Source organism: Salmo salar, chromosome ssa26 (assembly GCF_905237065.1).
Source record: "Salmo salar chromosome ssa26, Ssal_v3.1, whole genome shotgun sequence".
NCBI lineage: Eukaryota > Metazoa > Chordata > Actinopteri > Salmoniformes > Salmonidae > Salmo > Salmo salar.
The window spans coordinates 37280566-37307597 of record NC_059467.1 but is presented as its reverse complement, the minus strand read 5'-3'; the positions used below and the strand labels follow the sequence as shown (position 1 = coordinate 37307597).

The window sequence follows — 27032 nt, the reverse complement described above, 5'->3', positions numbered from 1 at the left end:
CAACTTTAAACTTTTTAATAGGGTAATATTTAATACACCCCAACCAATAAAGTTTAATCAGTTGTAGACCGCATCATTTTTGCTGAGTCATTTTCAAACCGTTTTGGGTTATTTACAGTTCTTGAAAAAGGGTGGATATAAGAGAGCGTTTTCTATTGGTCGTTGGTTCATTGTGTGGGAGGCGGGCTGTCCTATGGCTGCGGTCAGCATCTGGAAGAAGTTACTCACGCTGTTCCTTACCTTGGAGAGTATACCGGAGTACAACTGCAATTTCAAAATGTCTTTTGTAAAAATTGACGAGAAGTCCGACTTCTCCTATCACAATTTACCATATGGCGTGTTCTCGACACCGGATAATGTGAGTATGACGATAAATGTGTTGTACTTTTAGTTGAATCGGTTTTCCTACATCTTCTCCTGTGCCATAACACTATGACATGTACATTGATTTTCTTGGGATAGAATGTTACAAACCACTGTTGGAACGTGAAGTTCTCTTGGATGAAATATTGTAGTTTACAAAGTAGCTTCTCCAATATCGTTCCATTTCGGTATTTCATTACTGTTTACTGTTTTCACAAATGTCTCGTCACTCTCAGCCCAGGCACCGGATTGGGGTTGCTATTGGAGATCAGATTTTGGATTTGAGCGTTATAAAATCTCTCTTCCGAGGTCCTGTGCTCTCCAATCACCAGGATGTGTTTGACCAGGTAAGTCCATCAAAATGCATAATGCTCCTCAATGTCTCGTATTGATGGTTGATATTTCTTATCAGCAATGATGGCAATATTATGCATTGACCTGGTAATGTAACATGGCACGTTTACTATCTATCTCCACTAGTTTACTTATAGCTACATGGGTCTACCTTATGTAGCCAATAGTGCAGTATGCTAGGAGGGTAGGTGTCATAATCGAGTCTTCAACTAGGATGTATGCTTCATATATTGTGGACTATACAGTACATTAAATCTACAAGTGAGTAGCGTAAATTGGTTTGGAGTGTCACCTCTCGCCCTCTGCCTGTGAATGGGTCCCTAATACCACTCTTGTCTGGAGGCCTTGTGTGCTGCTGCCTCCCAACTGTCTCCCCCCTTCAGCTGGGTGCTGCTCTGACATAACAGGATCGGTTAAAGCACAATGGTGAATTCTTACTAGGAATTGGCTTTCACCTGTCCAGTTCGGTCACATTAGTGCTTGATAGGGAAATGAGACAAGGGGAGAACGCCTCATCATGCTGTTGTATTCACACTATTCTTCAACAGGAAATGAAAGAAGAAGAAGAAGAATTTCTGTCATGATTTCACTCCTTGAATTCAATCTTAAATGCACAGGTTCCCCCAAGGATATTTTCACTCCTGCCCCCACACCAACATCAAAACAAATTGGACTTGCATTCAACTTGCAAACATGCCTGTTTTCTCTTGAAGTTTCTTCCTTTTAGGTTGTTTTTCCTTGCCACTGTGCTGTTACTTGCTCCTTGGGGTCCAGGCTGGGTTACTTGTTATGAGGGCTATATACAGTATAGAAAAAAAATGATACTTTAGATTTTTATGCGTTTCCTCCATCATATGTTCCAACCTCTCGACTAGCCGACCCTGAATGCGTTCATGGGTCTGGGGTACGAGGCATGGAGGGAGGCCAGGAGGAGTCTACAGCAGCTGCTGTCTGCCAACGAGACCACGCTCAGAGACGACGTCAGCCTCAGGAGCAGGTCAGCCTCCAGCACTTCTGTAGCACTTTTTTACAATTATTTATTGGATTTTGCCGTATGTAAGAAGCTATATTCTATAGCACTTCTATATTCTATAGCACTTTTATATTCTATAACACTTCTATACTTTATAGCACTTTATATGCAATAACACTTCTATAATTTATAGCACTTCTATATTCAATAACACTTCTATAATTTATAGCACTTCTATATTCTATAGCACTTCTATATTCAATAGCACTTCTATATTCTATAGCACTTCTATATTCTTTAACACTTCTATATTCAATAACACTTCTATAGTACTTCTATAACACTTCAACAGTTAGGCAAAGTAGGATCATGTCAAATATATTTAATTATTATTTTAATTGTTTAGGATATGGTTTTTGGCCGCAATCAAAATCATATTTTCTTGTATTCCCTCTGTAATGTGTGTGTGTTTATATGTCTCAGAGCGTTTTTCCATCAGAGTTCAGCCATGATGCAGCTGCCTGCTGAGATAGGTGAGTTGTTAAACAGTCGGACAAGAGGCAAGGAGAGGAAGCCACTTTAGACTATTGACATGCACCTCATATTTCACTCCCCCTGTCTCTTCACTGAGCTTGATGTATCCTACAGTTGTCCCTAAGCACAGATCTAGGATCAGATTTATGGCTCTGCCATTGCTAACTTTAACTCTCAGTGGTATTAAACAAAATCTGACCCTGTATCAGATGAGAAGGTCATCCAATGTGTTTGAGAAGGAAGCAAGGAGATAGGACGCGAGGAGTCAAGACAATGCAATTGAGGTGTTTGTATGATGATTGAACAAGAGGGGGCGCTGTTAACCAATATAAATTTACTAGTGATTGAGAGATTTGTTTGCTATCTAATTGTTGATATAAAAAAAGGTTCTGAAGGCTGATCATTGGTTCACTGTATATATTTAACAATGTCACTTAATTTACCTCTTTCTCTCTCTCCATCACACACACACAAACATGCATCTATATATAACCACACACAGGTGACTACACTGACTTCTACTCATCCAGGGACCATGCCACCAATGTTGGCATTATGTTCCGAGGGAAGGAGAATGCCCTGATGCCCAACTGGTATGATATGACAACCAACACCGCATCTGTGACCCAAATGGCATCCTATTCCCTTTATAGTGCACAACTTTTTTATTTTTTAACCTTTATTTAACTAGTTAAGAACAAATTCTTATTTAGAATGACGTACTACCCCAGCCAAACCCTAACGACGCTGTGACAATTGTGCGCCGCCCTATGGGACTCCCAATCATGGCCGGTGGTGATATAGCCTGGAATCGAACCAGAGTCTGTTGTGATGCCTCTACCACTGAGATGCAGTGCCTTAAACTGCTGCGCTACTCGGCCCAAATAGCTCTTGTCAAAAGTAGTAAACTACAAAGGGAATAGGGTTCCATTTGGGAAGTAGACGGTTGTCTGTTCCACTACTACACTGAGTGGAAAAAACATTAAGAACATCTGCTCTTTCCATGACATAGACGATCCAGGTGAAAGATATGATCCCTTATTGATGTCACTTGTTAAATCCACTTCAATCAGTGTAGATGAAGGGGAGGAGACAGGTTAAATAATAATTTAATCATTGAGACAATTGCAACATGGGTAGTGTTTGTGCGCCATTCAGAGGGTGAATGGACAAGACAAAAGATTTAAGTGCATTTGAACGGGGTATGGCAGTAGGTGCCAGGCCTACCGGTTTTTGTCGTGAACTGCAATGCTGCTGGGTTTTTCACACTCAACAGTTTCCTTTGTGTATCAAGAATGGTCCACTATCCAAAAGACATCCAGCCAACTTGACACAACTGTGGGAAGCATTGGAGTCAACATGGACCAGCATCCCTGTGGAACGCTTTTGACATCTTGTAGTCCATGCTCCGACGAATTGAGGGGGGTTGCAACTCAATATTAGAAAGGTGTTCTTAATGTTTAGTACAGTCAGTGTATATCTCTGTTTTTCATTCCCCACTTACTAACTAACCATATTATTAGATGTAGACAGAATAACTCACTAATTAACCATATTATTAGATGTAGACTGAATAACTCACTAATTAACCATATTATTAGATGTAGACTGAATAACTCACTAATTAACCATATTATTAGATGTAGACAGAATAACTCACTAATTAACCATATTATTAGATGTAGACTGAATAACTCACTAATTAACCATATTTTTAGATGTAGACAGAATAACTCACTAATTAACCATATTATTAGATGTAGACAGAATAACTCACTAATTAACCATATTATTATATGTAGACAGAATAACTCACTAATTAACCATATTATTAGATGGAGACATAGTAATCATATTGGTCAGATTCTCTGAAAACCTCGAAGTCAAAATCCTCAGATAACAATGTAGCTTTTCCTGTTTGAATTGTTTTTATCTCCTCGTTGTTATTTGGAGAGAGACACGGCGAGAAAAAGAAGGATAAATAAAAAGAGAGATAGAAAAGAAGATGACGGGGAAGAGGAGAGAATAAGAGGGAGAGGGAAAAATAAGAAAAGAGAGGATGAAATAACAATAGAAAGTGAGAGAAGAAGATAGAGAGGGAGAAAGAGAGATAAACGTGCTAAGGCCTGGTACTGTGAGCTATGATGTGTGAGGGACACAATTAGTTTTCTCTAATTGACTGGAGCACTCGGGCGGTTTCAGTGCTTTCACAAACAGCACCATCCTTCCAGTCAGTCAGTCAGTGAGTCTGCTGTTCAACACTGCACCATCCTTCCAGTCAGTCAGTGAGTCTGCTGTTCAACACTGCACCATCCTTCCAGTCAGTCAGTCAGTGAGTCTGCTGTTCAACACTGCACCATCCTTCCAGTCAGTCAGTGTCTGCAGTCCAACACTGCACCATCCTTCCAGTCAGTGAGTCTGCTGTCCAACACTGCACCATCCTTCCAGTCAGTCAGTGAGTCTGCTGTTCAACACTGCACCATCCTTCCAGTGAGTCTGCTGTTCAACACTCACCATCCTTCCAGTCAGTCAGTGAGTCTGCTGTTCAACACTGCACCATCCTTCCAGTCAGTCAGTGAGTCTGCTGTTCAACACTGCACCATCCTTCCAGTCAGTCAGTCAGTGAGTCTGCTGTTCAACACTGCACCATCCTTCCAGTCAGTCAGTGAGTCTGCTGTTCAACACTGCACCATCCTTCCAGTCAGTCAGTGAGTCTGCTGTTCAACACTGCACCATCCTTCCAGTCAGTCAGTGAGTCTGCTGTTCAACACTGCACCATCCTTCCAGTCAGTCAGTGAGTCTGCTGTCCAACACTGCACCATCCTTCCAGTCAGTCAGTGAGTCTGCTGTTCAACACTGCACCATCCTTCCAGTCAGTCAGTGAGTCTGCTGTTCAACACTGCACCATCCTTCCAGTCAGTCAGTGAGTCTGCTGTTCAACACTGCACCATTCCTCGCTTCAGACACCACAGCTGCTGTTCATATGGCTGCGGTCTTTGTCACGGTTGGGAACCTTTGTGTAGAACCTCTCTTCTTTCTGTCTCTCTTTCCATTTTTCTTCATTTCTTACTCTCTCTTTCTCTCTGGATCCGTATTTCTGTATTTGTACAATGCTATAAAAAAAACGGATTGATTGGTTGATTAACTGAACGATTGCCTGACTGATTGACTAGCTGTTTGTTTGACTGGCTGGCTGACTGACTGACTGTTTGACTGCCTGGCTGGCTGACTGATGCATTGACTGACTGTTTATTTGACTGGTTGGCTAACTGACTGACTGGCTGACTGACTGACTAATTGCCTGTTTATTGGACTGGCTGGCTGAATAATTGATTGGTAGCCTCAAGGTTAGTGTTGGGCCAGTAACCAAAAGGTTGCTGGTTCCAATCCCAGAGCTGATAAGGTGAAAGAAACTGGTCGCTGTGCCCTTGAGCAAGGCACTTAACCCCAATGTCTCTAGGGGTGCTTGACAATGGTGACCACACTCCCTGCGGCTGTCTTAGGGGGAGTTGGGATATGCAAGAAACACTTGTGTGTGACAGGACAAATATAATAACCCCCCAAATGATTATTATTATTATGTTTGTTTGACTGACTGATTGTGTCCCTCAGGTTGAGGCTGCCCGTGGGGTATCATGGCAGGGCTTCTTCCATAGTGGTGTCTGGGACCCCCATACGCAGACCCTCTGGACAGATGAGACCCGACCAATGTAAAAATCTAAACATACTCTGAATTCAAAGAGACACACACACACACACACACACACACACACACACTCACAAAACCTCTCAGACCAGTGTCACTTTGTTTTCGTGTCCCTCACTAACGGTCCTCCTCTTCCATTGTGTTCTCTCTTAGCTAAGCCTCCTGTGTTTGGCCAGTCCAAGCAGCTGGACATTGAGCTGGAGATGGTCAGTATACAATTTATATAGCTACACTTTATTACAACCAAGGAGATGGTTCATATCAATGGCATCACAAAACAATGATCTGTCTCCCTCACTCGCTCTCTCTCTGCCTTTTATCTCCTTTCTCTGTCTCTCTCTCTCGCTGGCTCTCTTTCTCTCTCTGTCTCTCTCTCTCGCTGGCTCTCTCTCTTTCTCTCTCAGGCATTCTTTGTAGGTGGAGGTAATCGTCTTGGTGAGCCCATTCCCATAGAGAGAGCCCACCAACACATCTTTGGCATGGTGCTAATGAACGACTGGAGTGGTAAGACCTAACACACACACACACTTATACACACACTCACTCGCAGACTCATGCACACACATGAGTACACACATAGTCACTAACAACTACACACACACACACACACAAGCACACACACAGTTACTAACAACTACACACACACTCACACGCTTACTCACTCATGAGAACACTCACAAGTCACGATAACACACACACACACACTCACTCACTTATTTACACACTCATATGTGCATACACACACACACACACCTACATAGCCCACCTCACTAGAAGACAGAAATTAATAAGCACCATACAGTATTTCTTCATTTTCAAATGAATGCATCTATCGACTATAGCAGCCAATAGTAGAATCATTAGCCAAAAATGATACATCAGTAAATGTAAAATTCGAACGTCAATAACACTCATTGAAAAGCATCCATAATAACACTGACTTAAGTTCCTTAATTTAATTCTGCATTATACATGTTGATGTAAACAGTTCATATTTAATGACTGGGATCAGGGTAAGTTACTCAGGAAAACATGACAGGTTATTGATTATTGATGAGGCAGAAGGATCTCAGGAGGAGTGGTTTTGACTGTAGCCTTGAGATTTCAAGATCGTCTTCTCTCCATCTCTCTCTTTCTGTCGCGATCTGTCTCTCTCCGTCTCTTTCTCTCTTTCTTCATGTTTTTGACTCTTTCTCTCTCCTTCCTTCCTTCTCTCTCTTTAGGTTAAGCTCCCACTGTATACTGTCTATCCTCTATTCTCATCCTGGGAAAATGGAGAATGAACTGTTTGCCAAATATATTTTCCAAAATTGTATGTGTTTGTCAAGCCCATAACCACTATCATTTCGTAGTTAGCTCCCTTGCTAAGGCGTCATTACGACCAAGGTTGTTAGCTACAACGTTGTAAGTCAACTAAGCGAGAACACTTTCTTGCCCGCACATGTTTTGATCTCAACGGTAGTAGGCGCGGGCGCATTGACGAGCCAGGAAACGTCCAGTGTTGCGGTAGTTCAGTGCGCGTCGCTGCATGGATGGAAACGGACATGGCAGAGAGAGCTGTTCCACTGATACCATCAGTTATGTTAGACTGTTCAAGTTTAGTAGGCCTATGTTAATAAATCAGTTGTTGATCTGTCCTCTTGATATAGCTGTATGTCAACAGTATAATGACATAATAGTCAGTTCACCAATGACAACAAGGCATGTTGAATGAATGGCAGCTAGTAGTCAGACCTAACTGGAAGGATGAGGTCAGGGATGGAGATCTGGAACCAGCTCATATAGACCTAGTCCAGTTGTTTCATATTCCAAATAGCCTGTAGTTAACTACACTACTATATTGCATCCAGTTATTTAATTATTCAGAATCCCCCCCGTTTATATTTTTCCTAGACTATCCACATAAAGACACCTATTATATAGAATAATAATTACCCCTAAAGTTAACCTAGAAACATGCGAGTGTCATTGTGACCACCTCAATTTCATTTAGGATCAAACAGCAGACTTCTGTGTTGGCTACATCGTTTGATATATTTGAAGACTCCAAATACCATAACAGTCTATGGGCTACCATTCATACAGAGGCAGTCTTCTGCCAACATCATTAGGCTAAACAAGGTGCATTTGCCTATGGTTTGAGCAGTGTGGGTGTCACACGTGTGCTGTCGCAGGGCCGGGGGTGCCGGTTACGTGCTGAAGTGGTACTCATTAAATATTCTTCAAGGTTGGCAGGTCTGTCTCAGTCACACCCATATACAATACTGTTTCCTGTTGATTCAAACAAGTTGTTTCCTTCCCTCCGGCTTCAGTCACTCCGCTTTAATGAAATCTAATTAAAAGAAACGCGTGTTTTTGCCATGAGGGAACTCGTTATGAGAAATTATACTTTTGTTTCTGTGTGTGTGTGTGTGTGTGTGTGTGTGTGTGTGTGTGCATGGAAGCACGTGCATGAAATAATACATGTGTGTGTATCAACTCAACCATTAAAGAGATACACAGTCAGGGACCAAGTGACATTCTAATTCCTCACCTGTTCCAATAGCAGCACTCTCTCTCTCTCAGCCCCGCCTCCCCTCTTAGTTTATTTAAATATTGAAGATATCTCTTCTTTGCAAAGCTGTTGTCACCTCTTAACACTAGGTCGAGACATCTCACCATGACTTGCTGAGTTGCTGTGATTTAGTGAGACTTTCAAGGCAGAGCAAGTGGCATTTCAGCACATTGACTAGTGCTGTGTCCCAAATGGCACCCTATTCCCCATATGGTGCACCACAAAAGGAGTGCACGGTAGGAAATCAGTGGCGTGAAGTACTTATTTAAAAATACTTTAAAGTACTTAAGTCGATTTTTGGGGTATCTGTACATTACTATTTAAAAAAAATTAAATGTGTACTTTTACTTTACTAGCTACATTCTTAAAGAAAATCATGTACTTTTTACTCCATAGATTTTCCCTGACACCCAAAAGTACTCGGTACATTTTGAAATCTTAGCAGGACAGGAAAATGGTCCAATTCACACAATTATCAAGAGAACATCCCTGGTCATCCTTACTGCCTCTGATCTGGCGGACTCAATAAACACCAATGCTTTGTTTGTAAATGATGTCTGAGTGTTGGAATGTGCCCCTGGCTTCCCGTAAATGATGTCTGAGTGTTGGAGTGTGCCCCTGGCTTCCCGTAAATGATGTCTGAGTGTTGGGGTGTGCTCCTGGCTTCCCGTAAATGATGTCTGAGTGTTGGAGTGTGCCCCTGGCTTCCCGTAAATGATGTCTGAGTGTTGGAGTGTGCCCCTGGCTTCCCGTAAATGATGTCTGAGTGTTGGAGTGTGCCCCTGGCTATATGTAAATGATGTCTGAGTGTTGGAGTGTGGCCCCTGGCTATATGTAAATGATGTCTGAGTGTTGGAGTGTGCCCCTGGCTTCCCGTAAATGTAAAAAACAAGTGTGCCGTCTGGTTTTATAACGGGGTGAGTGACTGGTTGCCGGGTAGTCAGGCGCAGGAGAGCAGAGATGGGTGATAACAGGAGAACTTTAATATACACCCTGGCCCACAGGCACAGGCGAGGCAGCACAAAGCACAACCATGGTAACATGAACCGGATAAACAAAACAAACAAACCTAGCGCAAGCCAGCCTGTAGCCTAACACCCTACACAAAGAACAATTCCACACACAGAGGGGAATATACATTTAGTCTGATGAGGGAATGTGAACCAGGTGTGTGGGAAAACAAGACAAAGCAAATGGAAAATGAAAGGTGGAGCGGCGATGGCTAGAAGACCGGTGACTTCGACCGCCGAACAAGGAGAGAGACCGACTTCGGCGGAAGTCGTGACAGGTTTGCTTAATATAAGGAATTTGAAATGATTTTTACTTTTCTTACTTAAGTATATTTAAACTAAATACTTTTAGACTTTTACTCAAGTATTATATTTCTTGGTGACTTTTACTTGAGTAATTTTTTGTTAAGTATGACAATTGGGTACTTTTGCCACCACTGTAGGGAATAGTCTTCACCTTATTGTTCGTTTGCCAGAGCCCATGTTGACTCCAATGCTTCCCACAGTTGTGTCAAGTTGGCTGGATGTCCTTTGGGTGATGGACCATTCTTGATACACACAGGAAACTGTTAAGCATGAAAAACCCAGCAGCGTTGAAGTTTTTGACACAAACCAGTGTGCCTGGCACCTACTACCATACCCGGTTAAATGCACTTACATCTTTTTTGACTTGCCCATTCACCTTCTGAATGTCACACATACACAATATATTTCTCAATTGTCTCAAGGCTTAAAACTCCTTTAACCTGTATCCTCCCCTTCATCTACACCCATTTAAGTGACATCGATAAGGGATCATATCTTTCACCTGGTTAGTCTATGTCATGGAAAAGGCAGGTGTTCATAATGTTTTGTCCACTCAGTGTATGAAGCTCTAAGGGCTTTGGTCAAATATAGTGCACTATATAGGGAATAGGGTGCCATTTGGGGTGCATCCTCCACCCCTGCGGCTACAGCTGACCAGTCATTTACAGCAAAGATACAGTGAGGCTGAATGACTGACTGATTGATGTCGTATCTTATCTGTCAGTTGTGAGAAGTCATTTTTCAGACAGATGTAAGGGAGTCTGAGCCAGGTTCCACCTGGGTTAATATGTAGAGTAGAGGGGTACTGATAGTTGAAATAGATTTTCCTGCTGACTGCAGCACATGATCATTTATCACATCCCTCAACACTATATTTCATAGAATAGTTCCTTGGTTGTCAATAGTCAAAGACCAGTAGTTCAGTTGAACATCACACAACTAACTTCACCTACACATTACCAAGGTTTTGAAGCTATGTCTATGTACAGGTAGTGTTAGTACAGGTACTTTAGCTGTGTTGGTCAACGATCATCCAATCAACATAGCATGGATCACCACTGGGCAGGTTACATAGTATTCAAACCTAGCTGTAATCTGTGTGTCCACTGAGGAATATTCAGCAAATACCAGTTCAACAACTAATGGTAAAATAAAGGGTAACCTCTCTTCTTCCTGTGTGTGTTCCAGCCAGGGATATCCAGGCGTGGGAGTACGTTCCTCTGGGTCCGTTTCTGGGGAAGAACTTTGGGACAACCATCTCACCCTGGGTGGTTCCTATGGAGGCCCTGCTGCCCTTCGCTGAGCCCAACACTGTCCAGGTGAGGAACACAAACAGTATAGTAGTGTAATATAGTATAGACCTGGTGGTCCTACTGCCCTATAGTATACTATGGGTGGTCTGGATGTATTTTATATTACATTATGGGTGGTCTGGATGTATTTTACATTACATTATGGGTGGTCTGGATGTATTTTACATTACATTATGGGTGGTCTGGATGTATTTTACATTACATTATGGGTGGTCTGGATGTATTTTACATTACATTATGGGTGGTCTGGATGTATTTTACATTACATTATGGGTGGTCTGGATGTATTTTACATTACATTATGGGTGGTCTGGATGTATTTGACATTACATTATGGGTGGTCTGGATGTATTTGACATTACATTATACTACGGGTGGTCTGGATGTATTTGACATGACATTATACTACAAGTGGTCTGGATGTATTTGACATGACATTATACTACAAGTGGTCTGGATGTATTTGACATTACATTATACTACGAGTGGTCTGGATGTATTTGACATTACATTATACTACGAGTGGTCTGGGTGTATTTTACATTACATTATACTACGAGTGGTCTGGATGTATTTTACATAAAATTATAGTACGGGTGGTCTGGATGTATTTTACATTTCATTAATACTCTTACATTTTCACCATTCAGGCAAGCCTTTAGTAATGACAGCCAGTATCCATACTGTGTTAGAAAAAAAGGTGCCATCTAGAATCTAAAAGGGTTATTCAGCTGTCCCCATAGGAGAACCCTTTTGATGAACCTGTTTGGTTCCAGGTAGAACCCTTTTGGGCTCCATTTTCTACATGGAACCAAAAAGGGTTCAACCTGAAAGCAAAAAAGATTCTACCTGAAACCAAAAAGGGCTCTCCTATGGGGACAGCCAAAGAACCCTTTTTTCTAAAAGTGTAGTGGCTCTTCATGCTTTCTATTTCCACTTCCTGTTTCAGGATCCAAAGCCCCTCCCTTATCTATGCCATGACGATGCCTTCACCTTCAACATTAACTTATTTGTGTCAGTGAAAGGTATGTTGGGTTTTACACACACACACGTGCACAGACACACAGTAAAAAGGAATTGTTGGTGAATGAGTGCCTTGCCTTGGTAATTAAGCACACACACACAAGGGAGGTGATGATTTACCATTAAGAGCTTTGTATTCCTAATGACCAGGACTGTTCATTCTCTCTGTCCTGACTTTCACTCTCTCTCTCCTGACTCTCTCTGTCTCTCCACTGACTCTGTCTCTCCTGACTCTCTCTGTCTCTCCTGACTCTCTGTTTCTCTCCACTGACTCTCTCTCTCTCTCTCTCCACTGACTCTCTCTCTCTCTCCTGACTCTGTCTCTCCTGACTCTCTCTGTCTCTCCTGACTCTCTGTTTCTCTCCACTGACTCTCTCTCTCTCTCTCTCTCTCCACTGACTCTCTCTCTCTCTCCTGACTCTCTCTGTCTCTCCTGACTCTCTGTTTCTCTCCACTGACTCTTTCTCTCTCTCTCTCTCTCTCTCTCTCTCCACTGACTTTCTCTCTCTCCACTGACTTTCTCTCTCACCACTGACTCTCTCTCCCTCTCCACTGACACTCTCTCTCCACTGACTCTCTTTCCACTGACTCTCTGTCCTGACTATCTTTCTCTCTCTCTCCACTGAATTTGAAACCTTGAATAAGGGTTTCAAATTTGGGGAAATGACACTGTCTAATTGTTTTATATATTTCACATTTTGTCAGGAAATGCAGCTCTGTCTCAGGTTCTGCTGTTGTGCAGTGGTTGCACAGCCTTTCCTCTACAGGGAGCCAGGTTTTCCTGTGTCTACCCTTCTCAATGGCAAGGCTGTGCTCACTGAGCCTGAACTTTGTCAAGGTTTTTCTAAGGTTTTGATCAGTAACCATGGTCAAATAGTTAGCCACGGTGTACTGTCGATTTAGGGCCAGATAGCACTGTATTTTGCTTTGTGTTTGTGTTTCCCAATAAGCAATGTAGTTTTGTTTTGACTGTGTTGTAATTTGGTTTATTCTGATTGATTGGATGTTCTGGTCCTGAGGCTTCAGTGTGTTAGTAGAACAGGTTTGTGAACTCAGCCCCAGGACCAGCTGGATGAGGGGGCTCTTTTCTTTGCTCAGCTCTTGGCATTGCAGGGCTTGGTAATGATATGAGAGGGGTCACTGTATTTTAGATGTTTCCAAAACTTAATTGCTCTTGTTTTAGTTTTTATTATTAGTGGATATTGGCCTAATTCTGCCCTGCATGCATAGTTTGTAGTTTTCCTCTGGACATGTAGGAGATTGATGTGACACTCTCTCTCTCCACTGTCTCTCTGTCCTGACTATCCACTCTCTGGCTTGACTATCTCTCCTGACTCTGTCCTGACTCTCCACTGACTATCTCTCTTGACTCGCCACTGACTATCTCTCCTGACTATCTCTCCTGACTATCTCTCCTGACTATCTCTCCTGACTATCTCTCCTGACTATCTCTCCTGACTATCTCTCCTGACTATCTCTCCTGACTCTCCACTGACTCTCTCCCCTGACTCTCTCTCCAGTGACTCTCTGTCCTGACTCTCTCTCCAGTGACTCTCTGTCCTGACTCTCTCTCCAGTGACTCTCTGTCCTGACTCTCTCTCCAGTGACTCTCTGTCCTGACTCTCTCTCCAGTGACTCTCTGTCCCTACTCTCTCTCTCCTGACTCTCCAGTGACTCTCTGTCCTGACTCTCTCTCCAGTGACTTTCTGTCCCTACTCTCTCTCCTGACTCTCCAGTGACTCTCTGTCCTGACTCTCTCTCCAGTGACTTTCTGTCCCTACTCTCTCTCCTGACTCTCCAGTGACTCTCTCTCTCCTGACTCTCCAGTGACTCTCTGTCCTGACTCTCTCCACTGCTCTTCCTATGTATTTTCTGAGGTATTATTGAGGGGGTATATCAGGTGTTGATATCCTGTCTCAATTAACTATTGTGGATTGTTTTTTTCAGGAGAGGCAATGAAGGAAGCAGCCACTATATGCAAGTCCAACTTCAAGGTAAGCAGTTGGTGAAGTAGACTGCTTCAATGTGCAGAGTTGTGGACTCGAGTCACATATTTGATGACTTCAGACTCAACTTGATAGAAAATAAAATAACTAGAGGCTTGACTTGACTTGGAGCCTCAAGACTTGGGACCTGAGTTTGACTTGAGACTGATGACTTGAAATTATTTGGCCAGGGTTTGTCACTCATTTTGTGGCACAGAGTCTTAGTGCACAGAGTCTCTGTGGCTACTGTCTCTGTCTCTACGTAGCCAGAGACAGTAGCCACAGCATCGCACATTGCAAAGAAAACGTGCAACAGATTGGCTAGTGAAATGCACACTTGGCCCTCTGATTGGCCCAACAAACAGTCAATTAATACAGGTCTGGTGAGGTAGCGAAGCGTAAAAGGATTTGGGGGGTCGTGAGCAATGTTCCCTCAAATCTTTTCTGGCACTGAGATAATTGAAGTTCTGCTGAGCGCAAACTTGAACATTGTGAAAATTCTGTGCAACTTCCAGCACGTGCTTATGTGAACACTGAAGCTGCACTCACTTTAAGTTAGTTTTAACAGTGGCCAAGTCGGCTACTGTGGCTATTTGATCATATTGTAGGCCTACCAGAGTGGCCCACCATCAAAAACAACGGAGATGTTTTGTGCTCTTGTAGGAAGCAATCAATCACCTATTGCTGACTACAAATGATCTATAACTGGGATAATACCTCACTAAATAGCAAAGGATATTAACTAAATGTACACTTGTGGCTACATGCAGCTCTTGTTTTGATCTCAAAACAAGTGGATCTACTCACGACCACAGCTGTAAACACAGTCCAGTTCAAAGTAAATGGCATAGATCCATATATGGCAATGGTCTCTTTGCTTACAGGCCTACTGCAGCTCTGATTGGTTATGCCGCCGGTCTGTGTAGAGTACAGGCTGAGTTGTTGCAATAGAATCCTTCTGCGATGCTAGAGATGTTGTTGTAGGCAGAACGCATGGTTAGTTTTGTTTCACTATGTTGCATTGACAGTGGCTAATATTGTGTTGATTCGATCACGATTGCCAGAGTAAAGGGAAACTAGTGTTAACTAACAGGGAAAACTCTAGAAAGCTGAGTGAAGTTTAATCTCGTGGCTGATATTTCTTCTGTGCGCTGCACTGCATTCGCGGACTACTGCACACCCCCGAAAGTTTAGAGGGAATGTTTGTTGTGAGTAGGAAACTGAATTTTTGAAACATATTTTAATTGGCTACATACATTTTATATTTATACCTTTGCCTATTTGATCTGGTTTCAGGCATAGGCCCACGGTATTACACCAAATGATTGTCTAAAAAACATTTCATCCGTGCTCCAGAACCACCAAGTTGCACGTCTTGACTGTTGACCAATGAACAGTGATCAGCATTAGCACACAAAGGCTCATATCCAGATTAGTCTTCAGAAAGCGCTTGTTACATTTTCTCCGGTTTTGCCTGGTAAAAACAGAGTGAGCCTAAATGTATATTATCCATATAAAAGTGAACCACATATATACAGTTTAGCAATCTACCAAGGACACATCTTTTCCAGAACAATAACCTTAGGCTACGTGGTGATTTCATTGATAATTTTCATATTTCAGATAGTGCTAGTTTGGGTGGTAACTGGCTATATGTCTGAAGATAACTGTAACATCACACTGCCTTGAATATTATGGGATGAAGATGTAGAACTAACATATTCGGGTGAATGTATTATGATATGTGTGAGGAAGAAAGGGTCTTCCCAGTTGGCAACGAGCTGCAGGCAGGCGGCCCTCCAGAGTGACAGGCAAGTTGCAGACAGACCATGCTTTCCTGTTCCTGCAACCTCCGCTGCATTCAGGCCTATTATCCTGGTTTCTCTGGACACCAGAGGAGTGAGAAGATATCCCTAGTTGATATTGGCTGCTAACATGAATGACTTTCATCAAGAGATGCAGGTGTAAAAAGTTTATTTCTGTGTCTTGCGCTTTGAAAAATGCATCGCTGTTTATGGCTCTTATGACAGGCTACATTTGCGCCGCGTTTGAGCGGACGGGCGGGTCGCAAGCTTTGAACCATATACAAATTAATTTTTACATAATAAAAATATGTAGTAGACAGAATAAAGAAAATGGCTGTCTGGTAGCCTCAATAAATATACAAAATATTGTAGTTGAACAAGTCGTTGCGTGTGTATGTATATATATATATATATATATATATATGTATATATATATATATATATATATATATTTTACTTGACTTGAAAAAACTACATGCACTTAGTTTACTTTCGATTTGGTTTACTTTCTGAATTGGAATGCAGCTCTTATGGAATGCAGGACTGGCCCAGGGGTTTTGACTAGCTGTAAATGAGTACTGTTATCATTGAGATACATTAGTGTTTACTGTATTAAAGGGATAGGTCACTCTATTTTCAGAAGTTGTTAATATTTGTCATGTCAGAGGCAGTTAAGAGTGCAGTAGTGACAGAATCTACGATGAGCCTTACATGTCTGCCAGAGCCACCACAGGCTGACAGTTAGCATTGACCATTGAGTTTCAATGTTTCAACACAGCATCCTCCAATGTAAATGCCCATGAAATGAAAGACTTAGCGTAGATACTGTCACACTACTGGTCTCTAGACCACTTCTAAGGTAAGATACACATTACAAAACATAACGATTATATTACGATCATATATTACTAAATATAATGATTTATGAAAATTGGGTGGACTACCCCTTTAACCAGAAGATGATAGAAATAAAACAAATCCTGTGTGATTTAAGTCTCATTATCCCTCTCTCTCCTGCCTCCTAATGGCAGCTGTCTTATCTGCCGTTGTAGGCAAGTACTCAGTACTCACACACAGACTATGGTTATGTCCCAAATGGCACACAAATCCCTACATAGTGCACTACTTTTGACCATCAGTGGAGCCCTATCGGCCCTGTTCAAAAGTAGTGCACTATGAAGAGAATAGGGTGCCATTTGGGACGTAACCAATATATTGGTGAGGTGAGTGAGTGGAGTCTATCAGCTTCTCTGATGAGAACGGTTAGTCTCTTAGTCCAATGGCTTTGACTGATGAGGTACAGGATGTCTTTCTGACTGACTCACTGTCTCTTTTTTACCTGTCTTTCTGTGTGTGTGTTAAAGTTGTTTTATTAGTCGTATGTACAGGATACACATGGTATACACCGTCCAATGAAATGCTTACTTGCAGGTTCCTTCTCGACAATGCAACAACAGTAACAAATAATAAAATATAAGAATACTAACTTAAAGAAAATATCTCAGTAGAATAGAATAAACATTTTAACATCAGTATAATACAGGAAGGCACAATTTATAGTCCAATATGTACATGTGTTCTGAGGAAGGAGGGATTGGGGAGCAAGTGTTTAAATTTTGCAGCATGGTATACACATGGTGTATGTTGGTGTGTGTGTGTCTTTCTCACTCATTTCTCTCTTTCCCTCTCACTTCTCTCCATCTCTCTCTTTCTCTCTCCAGTATATGTACTGGACTATGAAGCAGCAGTTAGCCCATCACACAGTCAACGGCTGTAAGGTCAGACCTGGAGACCTGCTGGCCTCAGGAACCATCAGTGGACCGGTGAGTGTGTGCGTGCATGCATAAACACTACCGTTTAAAAGTTTGGGGTTACTTATACATTTCCTTGTTTTCCATGAAAGTATACATGAAATGAGTTGCAAAATAAATATGAAATATAGTCAAGAAGTTGACAAAGTTATAAATAATGATTTTTAATTGAAATAATAATAGTGTCCTTCAAACTTTGCTTTTGTCAAAGAATCCTCCATTTGCAGCAATTACAGCCTTGCAGACCTTTGGCATTCTAGTTGTCAATTTGTTGAGGTAATCTGAAGAGATCTCACCCCATGCTTCCTGAAGCACCACCGACAAGTTGGATTGGCTTAATGGGCACTTCTTATCTACCATACGGTCAAGCTGCTCCCAGAACAGCTCAATAGGGTTGAGATCTGTGACTGTGCTGGCCACTCCATTATAGACAGAATACCAGCTGACTGCTTCTTCCCTAAATAGTTCTTGTATAGTTTGGAGCTGTGCTTTGGGTCATTGTCCAGTTGTAGGAGGAAATTGAAGCCCTGTCCACAGGGTATGGCATGGCGTTGCAAAATGGAGTGATAGCATTCCTTCTTCAAGATCCCTTTTACCCTGTACAAATCTCCCACTTTACCACAACCAAATCACCCCCAGATCATCACATTGCCTCCACCATGCTTGACAGATAGCGTCAAACACTCCTCCAGCATCTTTTCATTTTTCCTGCGTCTCATGAATGTTCTTCTTTGTGATCTGAACACCTCAAACTTAGATTTGTCTGTCCAGTGTCTGTGTTGCCCATCTTAATCTTTTCTTTTTATTGGCCAGTCTGAGATATGGCTTTTTCTTTGCAACTCTGCCTAGAAGGCCAGCATCCCGGAGTCGCCTCTTCACTGTTGACGTTGAGACTGGTGTTTTGCGGGTACTATTTAATGAAGCTTCCAGTTGAGGACTTGTGAGGCGTCTGTTTCTCAAACTAAACACTCTAATGTACTTGTCCTCTTGCGCAGTTGTGCACCGGGGCCTCCCACTCCTCTTTCTATTCTGTTTGGAGCCAGTTTGTGCTGTTCTGTGAAGGGAGTAGTACACAGCGTTGTGCGAGATCTTCAGTTTCTTGGTAATTTCTCACATGGAATAGCCTTAATTTCTCAGAGCAAGAATAGACCGACGAGTTTCAGAAGAAAGGTCTTTGTTTCTGGCAATTTTGAGCCTCTAATCAAACCCACAAATGCTGACGTCCAGATACTCAAGTAGTCAACAGAAGGCCAGATGTATTGCTTCTTTAATCAGGACAACAGTTTTCAGCTGTGCTAACATAATTGCAAAAGTGTCACGGTTGTCGTAGGAATGAGCGGACCAAAGTGCAGCGTGTGTGTGTCATTCCACATTTTATTTATACTGTGAAACTATGCAATACATCAATAAACTGAATAACAAAAAACAACAAACTGTGACGCAGAGGTGAAACATACACTACTCAAAATGAATCTCCCACAAACCCAGGTGGGACAAACATCAACTTAAATATGACCTCCAATTAGAGACAACGATGACCAGCTGCCTCTAATTGGAGATCATTCCAAACACAGGCCAACATAGAAATACAATACTAGAACAACCCAACATAGAAATACAATACTAGAACAACCCAACATAGAAATACAAAACTAGAACATAACAACATAGAAAAACTAAACTAGAAAAAAAACCTGTCACGCCTTGACCTACTCTACCATAGAAAATAACAACTTACTATGGTCAGGATGTGACATAAAGGGTTTTCTAATGATCAATTAGCCTTTTAAAATGATCAACTTGGATTAGCTAACAGAACGTGCCATTGGAACACAGGAGTGATGGTTGCTGATAATGGGCCTATGTAGATATTCCATAAAACATCTGCCATTTCCAGCTCCAATAGTCATTTACAACATTAACAATGTCTACACTGTATTTCTACACGGTCTTCCCTGTGGCTCAGTTGGTAGAGCATGGTGTGTGCAACACCAGGGTTGTGGGTTCGATTCCCACGGGGGGCCAGTACAATTAAAAAAATAAAAAAAATAAAAAATATGCATGAAATGTATGAAATGTATGCATTCACTACTGTAAGTCGCTCTGGATAAGAGCGTCTGCTAAATGACTAAAATGTAAATGTAAAATTTCTGATCAATTTGATGTTATTTTTAATGGACAAAAAAGGTGCTTTTTTTTCAAAAACAAAGACATTTCTAAGTGACCCCAAACTATTGAACGGTAGTGTGTGTTATTCTGTGTGTGTCTGTGAGCATTTTGTATATGAATCAGTGTTTACATGTCTTCACATTTTACTGTGTATGTTCTGATGAGTTGTTGATTCAGTATTGACTGACTCTGTCTGTCTGTCTGTCTGTCTGTCTGTCTGTCTGTCTGTCTAGGATCCAGACAGTTTTGGTTCTATGTTGGAGTTGTCATGGAAGGGTTCTAAGACCGTGGACCTGGGAGGAGGAGAGACAAGAACCTTCCTAAAGGATGGAGACGAGGTCACTCTTACAGGTGGGTGGAATCCTATTATACACACTGTTACAGACAGAACCACTACAGAAACCATCATACAACCTTACTGAGCTCTCTACAAACACTGTTATAGACAGAACCACTACAGAAACCATGATACAACCTTACTGAGCTCGCTACAAACACTGTTATAGACAGAACCACTACAGAAACCATGATACAACCTTACTGAGCTCTCTACAAACACTGTTATAGACAGAACCACTACAGAAACCATCATACAACCTTACTGAGCTCTCTACAAACACTGTTACAGACAGAACCAGTACAGAAACCATCATACAACCTTACTGAGCTCTCTACAAACACTGTTATAGACAGAACCACTACAGAAACCATGATACAACCTTACTGAGCTCTCTACAAACACTGTTACAGACAGAACCACTACAGAAACCATCATACAACCTTACTGAGCTCTCTACAAACACTGTTATAGACAGAACCACTACAGAAACCATGATACAACCTTACTGAGCTCTCTACAAACACTGTTATAGACAGAACCTCTACAGATACCATGATACAACCTTACTGAACTCTCTACAAACACTGTTACAGACAGAACCACTACATATACCATGATACAACCTTACTGAGCTCTCTACAAACACTGTTATAGACAGAACCACTACAGAAACCATGATACAACCTTACTGAGCTCTCTACAAACACTGTTATAGACAGAACCTCTACAGAAACCATGATACAACCTTACTGAGCTCGCTACAAACACTGTTACAGACAGAACCACTACAGAAACCATCATACAACCTTACTGAGCTCTCTACAAACACTGTTATAGACAGAACCTCTACAGATACCATGATACAACCTTACTGAGCTCTCTACAAGCACTGTTACAGACAGAACCTCTACAGATGCCATGATACAACCTTACTGAGCTCTCTACAAACACTGTTACAGACAGAACCTCTACAGGTACTATGATACAACCTTACTGAGCTCTCTACAAACACTGTTACAGACAGAACCTCTACAGATACCATGATACAACCTTACTGAGCTCTCTACAAACACTGTTATAGACAGAACCACTAAAGAAACCATCATACAACCTTACTGAGCTCTCTACAAACACTGTTATAGACAGAACCACTACAGATACCATGATACAACCTTACTGAGCTCTCTACAAACACTGTTACAGACAGAACCACTACAGATACCATGATACAACCTTACTGAGCTCTCTACAAACACTGTTATAGACAGAACCACTACAGAAACCATGATACAACCTTACTGAGCTCTCTACAAACACTGTTATAGACAGAACCACTACAGAAACCATGATACAACCTTACTGAGCTCTCTACAAACACTGTTATAGACAGAACCTCTACAGATACCATGATACAACCTTACTGAGCTCTCTACAAACACTGTTATAGACAGAACCACTACAGAAACCATCATACAACCTTACTGAGCTCTCTACAAACACTGTTATAGACAGAACCACTACAGATACCATGATACAACCTTACTGAGCTCTCTACAAACACTGTTACAGACAGAACCACTACAGAAACCATGATACAACCTTACTGAGCTCTCTACAAACACTGTTATAGACAGAACCACTACAGATACCATGATACAACCTTACTGAGCTCTCTACAAACACTGTTATAGACAGAACCACTACAGAAACCATAATACAACCTTACTGAGCTCTCTACAAACACTGTTACAGACTGAACCACTACAGATACCATGATACAACCTTACTGAGCTCTCTACAAACACTGTTATAGACAGAACCTCTACAGATACCATGATACAACCTTACTGAGCTCTCTACAAACACTGTTATAGACAGAACCTCTACAGATACCATGATACAACCTTACTGAGCTCTCTACAAACACTGTTATAGACAGAACCTCTACAGATACCATGATACAACCTTACTGAGCTCTCTACAAACACTGTTATAGACAGAACCACTACAGAAACCATGATACAACCTTACTGAGCTCTCTACAAACACTGTTATAGACAGAACCACTACAGAAACCATCATACAACCTTACTGAGCTCTCTACAAACACTGTTACAGACAGAACCTCTACAGATGCCATGATACAACCTTACTGAGCTCTCTACAAACACTGTTATAGACAGAACCACTACAGAAACCATGATACAACCTTACTGAGCTCTCTACAAACACTGTTATAGACAGAACCACTACAGATACCATGATACAACCTTACTGAGCTCTCTACAAACACTGTTATAGACAGAACCACTACAGATACCATGATACAACCTTACTGAGCTCTCTACAAACACTGTTATAGACAGAACCACTACAGATACCATGATACAACCTTACTGAGCTCTCTACAAACACTGTTATAGACAGAACCACTACAGAAACCATCATACAACCTTACTGAGCTCTCTACAAACACTGTTATAGACAGAACCACTACAGATACCATGATACAACCTTACTGAGCTCTCTACAAACACTGTTACAGACAGAACCACTACAGAAACCATGATACAACCTTACTGAGCTCTCTACAAACACTGTTATAGACAGAACCTCTACAGATACCATGATACAACCTTACTGAGCTCTCTACAAACACTGTTATAGACAGAACCACTACAGAAACCATGATACAACCTTACTGAGCTCTCTACAAACACTGTTATAGACAGAACCACTACAGAAACCATCATACAACCTTACTGAGCTCTCTACAAACACTGTTACAGACAGAACCTCTACAGATGCCATGATACAACCTTACTGAGCTCTCTACAAACACTGTTATAGACAGAACCACTACAGAAACCATGATACAACCTTACTGAGCTCTCTACAAACACTGTTATAGACAGAACCACTACAGATACCATGATACAACCTTACTGAGCTCTCTACAAACACTGTTATAGACAGAACCACTACAGATACCATGATACAACCTTACTGAGCTCTCTACAAACACTGTTATAGACAGAACCACTACAGATACCATGATACAACCTTACTGAGCTCTCTACAAACACTGTTATAGACAGAACCACTACAGAAACCATCATACAACCTTACTGAGCTCTCTACAAACACTGTTATAGACAGAACCACTACAGATACCATGATACAACCTTACTGAGCTCTCTACAAACACTGTTACAGACAGAACCACTACAGAAACCATGATACAACCTTACTGAGCTCTCTACAAACACTGTTATAGACAGAACCACTACAGATACCATGATACAACCTTACTGAGCTCTCTACAAACACTGTTATAGACAGAACCACTACAGAAACCATGATACAACCTTACTGAGCTCTCTACAAACACTGTTATAGACAGAACCACTACAGAAACCATGATACAACCTTACTGAGCTCTCTACAAACACTGTTATAGACAGAACCACTACAGATACCATGATACAACCTTACTGAGCTCTCTACAAACACTGTTATAGACAGAACCACTACAGATACCATGATACAACCTTACTGAGCTCTCTACAAACACTGTTATAGACAGAACCACTACAGATACCATGATACAACCTTACTGAGCTCTCTACAAACACTGTTATAGACAGAACCACTACAGAAACCATGATACAACCTTACTGAGCTCTCTACAAACACTGTTATAGACAGAACCACTACAGAAACCATAATACAACCTTACTGAGCTCTCTACAAACACTGTTACAGACAGAACCACTACAGATACCATGATACAACCTTACTGAGCTCTCTACAAACACTGTTATAGACAGAACCTCTACAGATACCATGATACAACCTTACTGAGCTCTCTACAAACACTGTTATAGACAGAACCTCTACAGATACCATGATACAACCTTACTGAGCTCTCTACAAACACTGTTATAGACAGAACCTCTACAGATACCATGATACAACCTTACTGAGCTCTCTACAAACACTGTTATAGACAGAACCACTACAGAAACCATGATACAACCTTACTGAGCTCTCTACAAACACTGTTATAGACAGAACCACTACAGAAACCATGATACAACCTTACTGAGCTCTCTACAAACACTGTTATAGACAGAACCACTACAGATACCATGATACAACCTTACTGAGCTCTCTACAAACACTGTTATAGACAGAACCACTACAGATACCATGATACAACCTTACTGAGCTCTCTACAAACACTGTTATAGACAGAACCACTACAGATACCATGATACAACCTTACTGAGCTCTCTACAAACACTGTTATAGACAGAACCTCTACAGATACCATGATACAACCTTACTGAGCTCTCTACAAACACTGTTATAGACAGAACCACTACAGATACCATGATACAACCTTACTGAGCTCTCTACAAACACTGTTATAGACAGAACCACTACAGAAACCATCATACAACCTTACTGAGCTCTCTACAAACACTGTTATAGACAGAACCACTACAGAAACCATCATACAACCTTACTGAGCTCTCTACAAACACTGTTATAGACAGAACCACTACAGAAACCATCATACAACCTTACTGAGCTCTCTACAAACACTGTTATAGACAGAACCACTACAGAAACCATGATACAACCTTACTGAGCTCTCTACAAACACTGTTATAGACATAACCTCTACAGATACCATGATACAACCTTACTGAGCTCTCTACAAACACTGTTATAGACAGAACCACTACAGAAACCATCATACAACCTTACTGAGCTCTCTACAAACACTGTTATAGACAGAACCACTACAGATACCATGATACAACCTTACTGAGCTCTCTACAAACACTGTTATAGACAGAACCTCTACAGAAAACAAGAGACACATCTGTTGTTGTTTAGATGGACATTTTGGTCATTTAGCAGACAGTCAGTGCATTCAACAATTAAACGGTATTGCTCAGTTGGTAGAGCATGGCACTTCTTTTGCCAGGATTGGGGGTTTGATTCCCGGGACTACCCATATATAAAATATATGCACACATGACTGTAAGTGGCTTTGCATAAAGGTGGCATTTATTAGTGTTATTATTATTATTATTATTATATTAACTTACGGAAGCTAGGTTAGACAACCACATATTACTGTCATTGTGAGTAGAACGTTCCTCAATAAAGCAGCTATCAGCTACATCAGTCCCAGTCAGAAAAGAGGAAGTGTTAGGGAAGGCAGGTAGAATATGGTGTTAGTTTTTCTCTCTTCTAATATTAGTATTTTAAATAAATACTTCAACTTGATTGAGCTTACATGTCTTAATGGAACCAATGGAATATTCTCAGGCGTGCAAACCCCTCCCACCAGGAACTTCTATCCTATTTGAACCTCGGTCTGTCACCTATGTGTTAGTGACCACAGCTTCTATTAGCCACCGTTCACACACACACACACGTTCAGACGTTTCTGTTGGTCTGTGTTGTCCTTTCATTTATTTTTCCTTCTTTCTCTCTCGATCTCTCTCCTCTCCACAAACCCTCTCTCGATCTCTCTCTCTCTCTCCTCTCCACAAACCCTCTCTCTCTGGCTCTCTCTCTCCTCTCCCCCAACCCTCTCTCTCTCTTTCGCTCTCTCTTTCTTTCCTTCTCACCCCCCCCTCTCTCTAGGTTACTGTGAGGGGAATGGGTATAGGGTGGGTTTCGGACCGTGTGCTGGGACCATTCTACCAGCCCTGTAACCATGAGAATCATCCACCCTCAATGTCTCTTCCATCCTGGGGGGAGTAATGTTGTTACTGAAGTCCTTTAAAAGAAACAATCTGGGATTTTAAATACACCAAGTCATTCGGATGGATGAACATACCAATCCAGGATTGACCCTTTAAATGAAGGATTCTTGTTTATCATTCTAAAGTATTGTTGCCAGAAGCAGTGTTGTATTCCATACTGTTCCATAACTATGTGGTTTGGGACTTGACATCTAAAAACTATAAATGTTTAAACCCTCCTGTGACTTTGTTTTGTTTTCATCCTATTGACTTACTGAGTGACATCTTTATGGTGGAAAATACTGTAGGTAAAATCTGTGCAAAAGTATTGTAAAATCCATTACAATCTGTCAGTATAATTTAATTTGACACTTTCTTGAACAATGTGCGTTATGAAAAGGTGATTATTTAACTAGAGTTTAATAAACTGAGCGATGCATAAATAGTGGCCTTTTTATTTTGCGCATTGCTGAATTGTCAAATTAAAACATCTCACTCTCTCTCTCACCAGACAGTTTTAGCTATCCTTTTATAGGGTCATTCCACCAAGTGTAACTTGGTCAATAGACTATAGTAAGTACCTATGAAGTGCTAAATTAAGTAACGGGGTTAACGATTTATTCTTAAATCAGCCTTACATCCCCTTGTGACAGGTTGAATGGAAGCTTATTTTGTTCCTTTGACTTTGTCAAAAATAGCTTTACAATGATGGTAAAAATTGGGAGACATTTTGGGACTAAGTGGGTTAAAATCTTCCTAGAAGTGACACATGGTTGACGGAGAGACATGTCAAAACCCTGAATTGTAGCACTTTAGCAAGCCTTTATATTTAAAAAAAAAAATGGATTTATTGAACTTACCATGGCTATGTTTACACAACCACCTGAAGAACCCAGTTCTGTTTTTTCCCCCATATCCAATCTTTTTTTCTGACTGTCCACACTCAGTTTTACATGTGACCCATATCAGAATTGAACATTCATGATGTAGCCTCTGAAGTAGCACACAGATGCAATGC

The 27032-nt window shown here is 41.3% G+C and overlaps 1 protein-coding gene across 2 annotated transcripts; it reads left to right on the top strand.

The window, feature by feature from the left end:
* The first annotated feature begins 73 nt into the window (after positions 1–73).
* Positions 74–26253, top strand: LOC106587846 (fumarylacetoacetase). Of its 2 annotated transcripts, XM_045708427.1 has the most exons (14): positions 74–358; positions 600–710; positions 1593–1714; positions 2174–2223; positions 2727–2817; positions 5837–5934; positions 6084–6136; positions 6335–6434; positions 10989–11119; positions 12063–12138; positions 14084–14130; positions 17648–17749; positions 20140–20257; positions 25914–26253. In XM_045708427.1, exons 1-14 carry the CDS (start codon positions 194–196, stop codon positions 25982–25984), a joined length of 1335 nt encoding a protein of 444 aa, XP_045564383.1. In that variant the 5' UTR covers positions 74–193; the 3' UTR covers positions 25985–26253. The 2 variants fall into 2 exon arrangements, with proteins under 2 accessions (XP_045564383.1, XP_045564384.1); XM_045708428.1 differs by lacking the exon at positions 20140–20257.
* The last annotated feature ends 779 nt before the right edge of the window (positions 26254–27032 follow it).

Excerpts from the sequence above, each read along its gene's own strand:
- LOC106587846 (XM_045708427.1), top strand. The coding sequence starts at position 194 with ATGGCTGCGGTCAGCATCTGGAAGAAGTTACTCACGCTGTTCCTTACC. Across the intron at positions 2,818-5,836 it reads AATGCCCTGATGCCCAACTG|GTTGAGGCTGCCCGTGGGGT; the intron begins GTATGATATGAC and ends TGTGTCCCTCAG. Across the intron at positions 14,131-17,647 it reads TATGCAAGTCCAACTTCAAG|TATATGTACTGGACTATGAA; the intron begins GTAAGCAGTTGG and ends TTCTCTCTCCAG.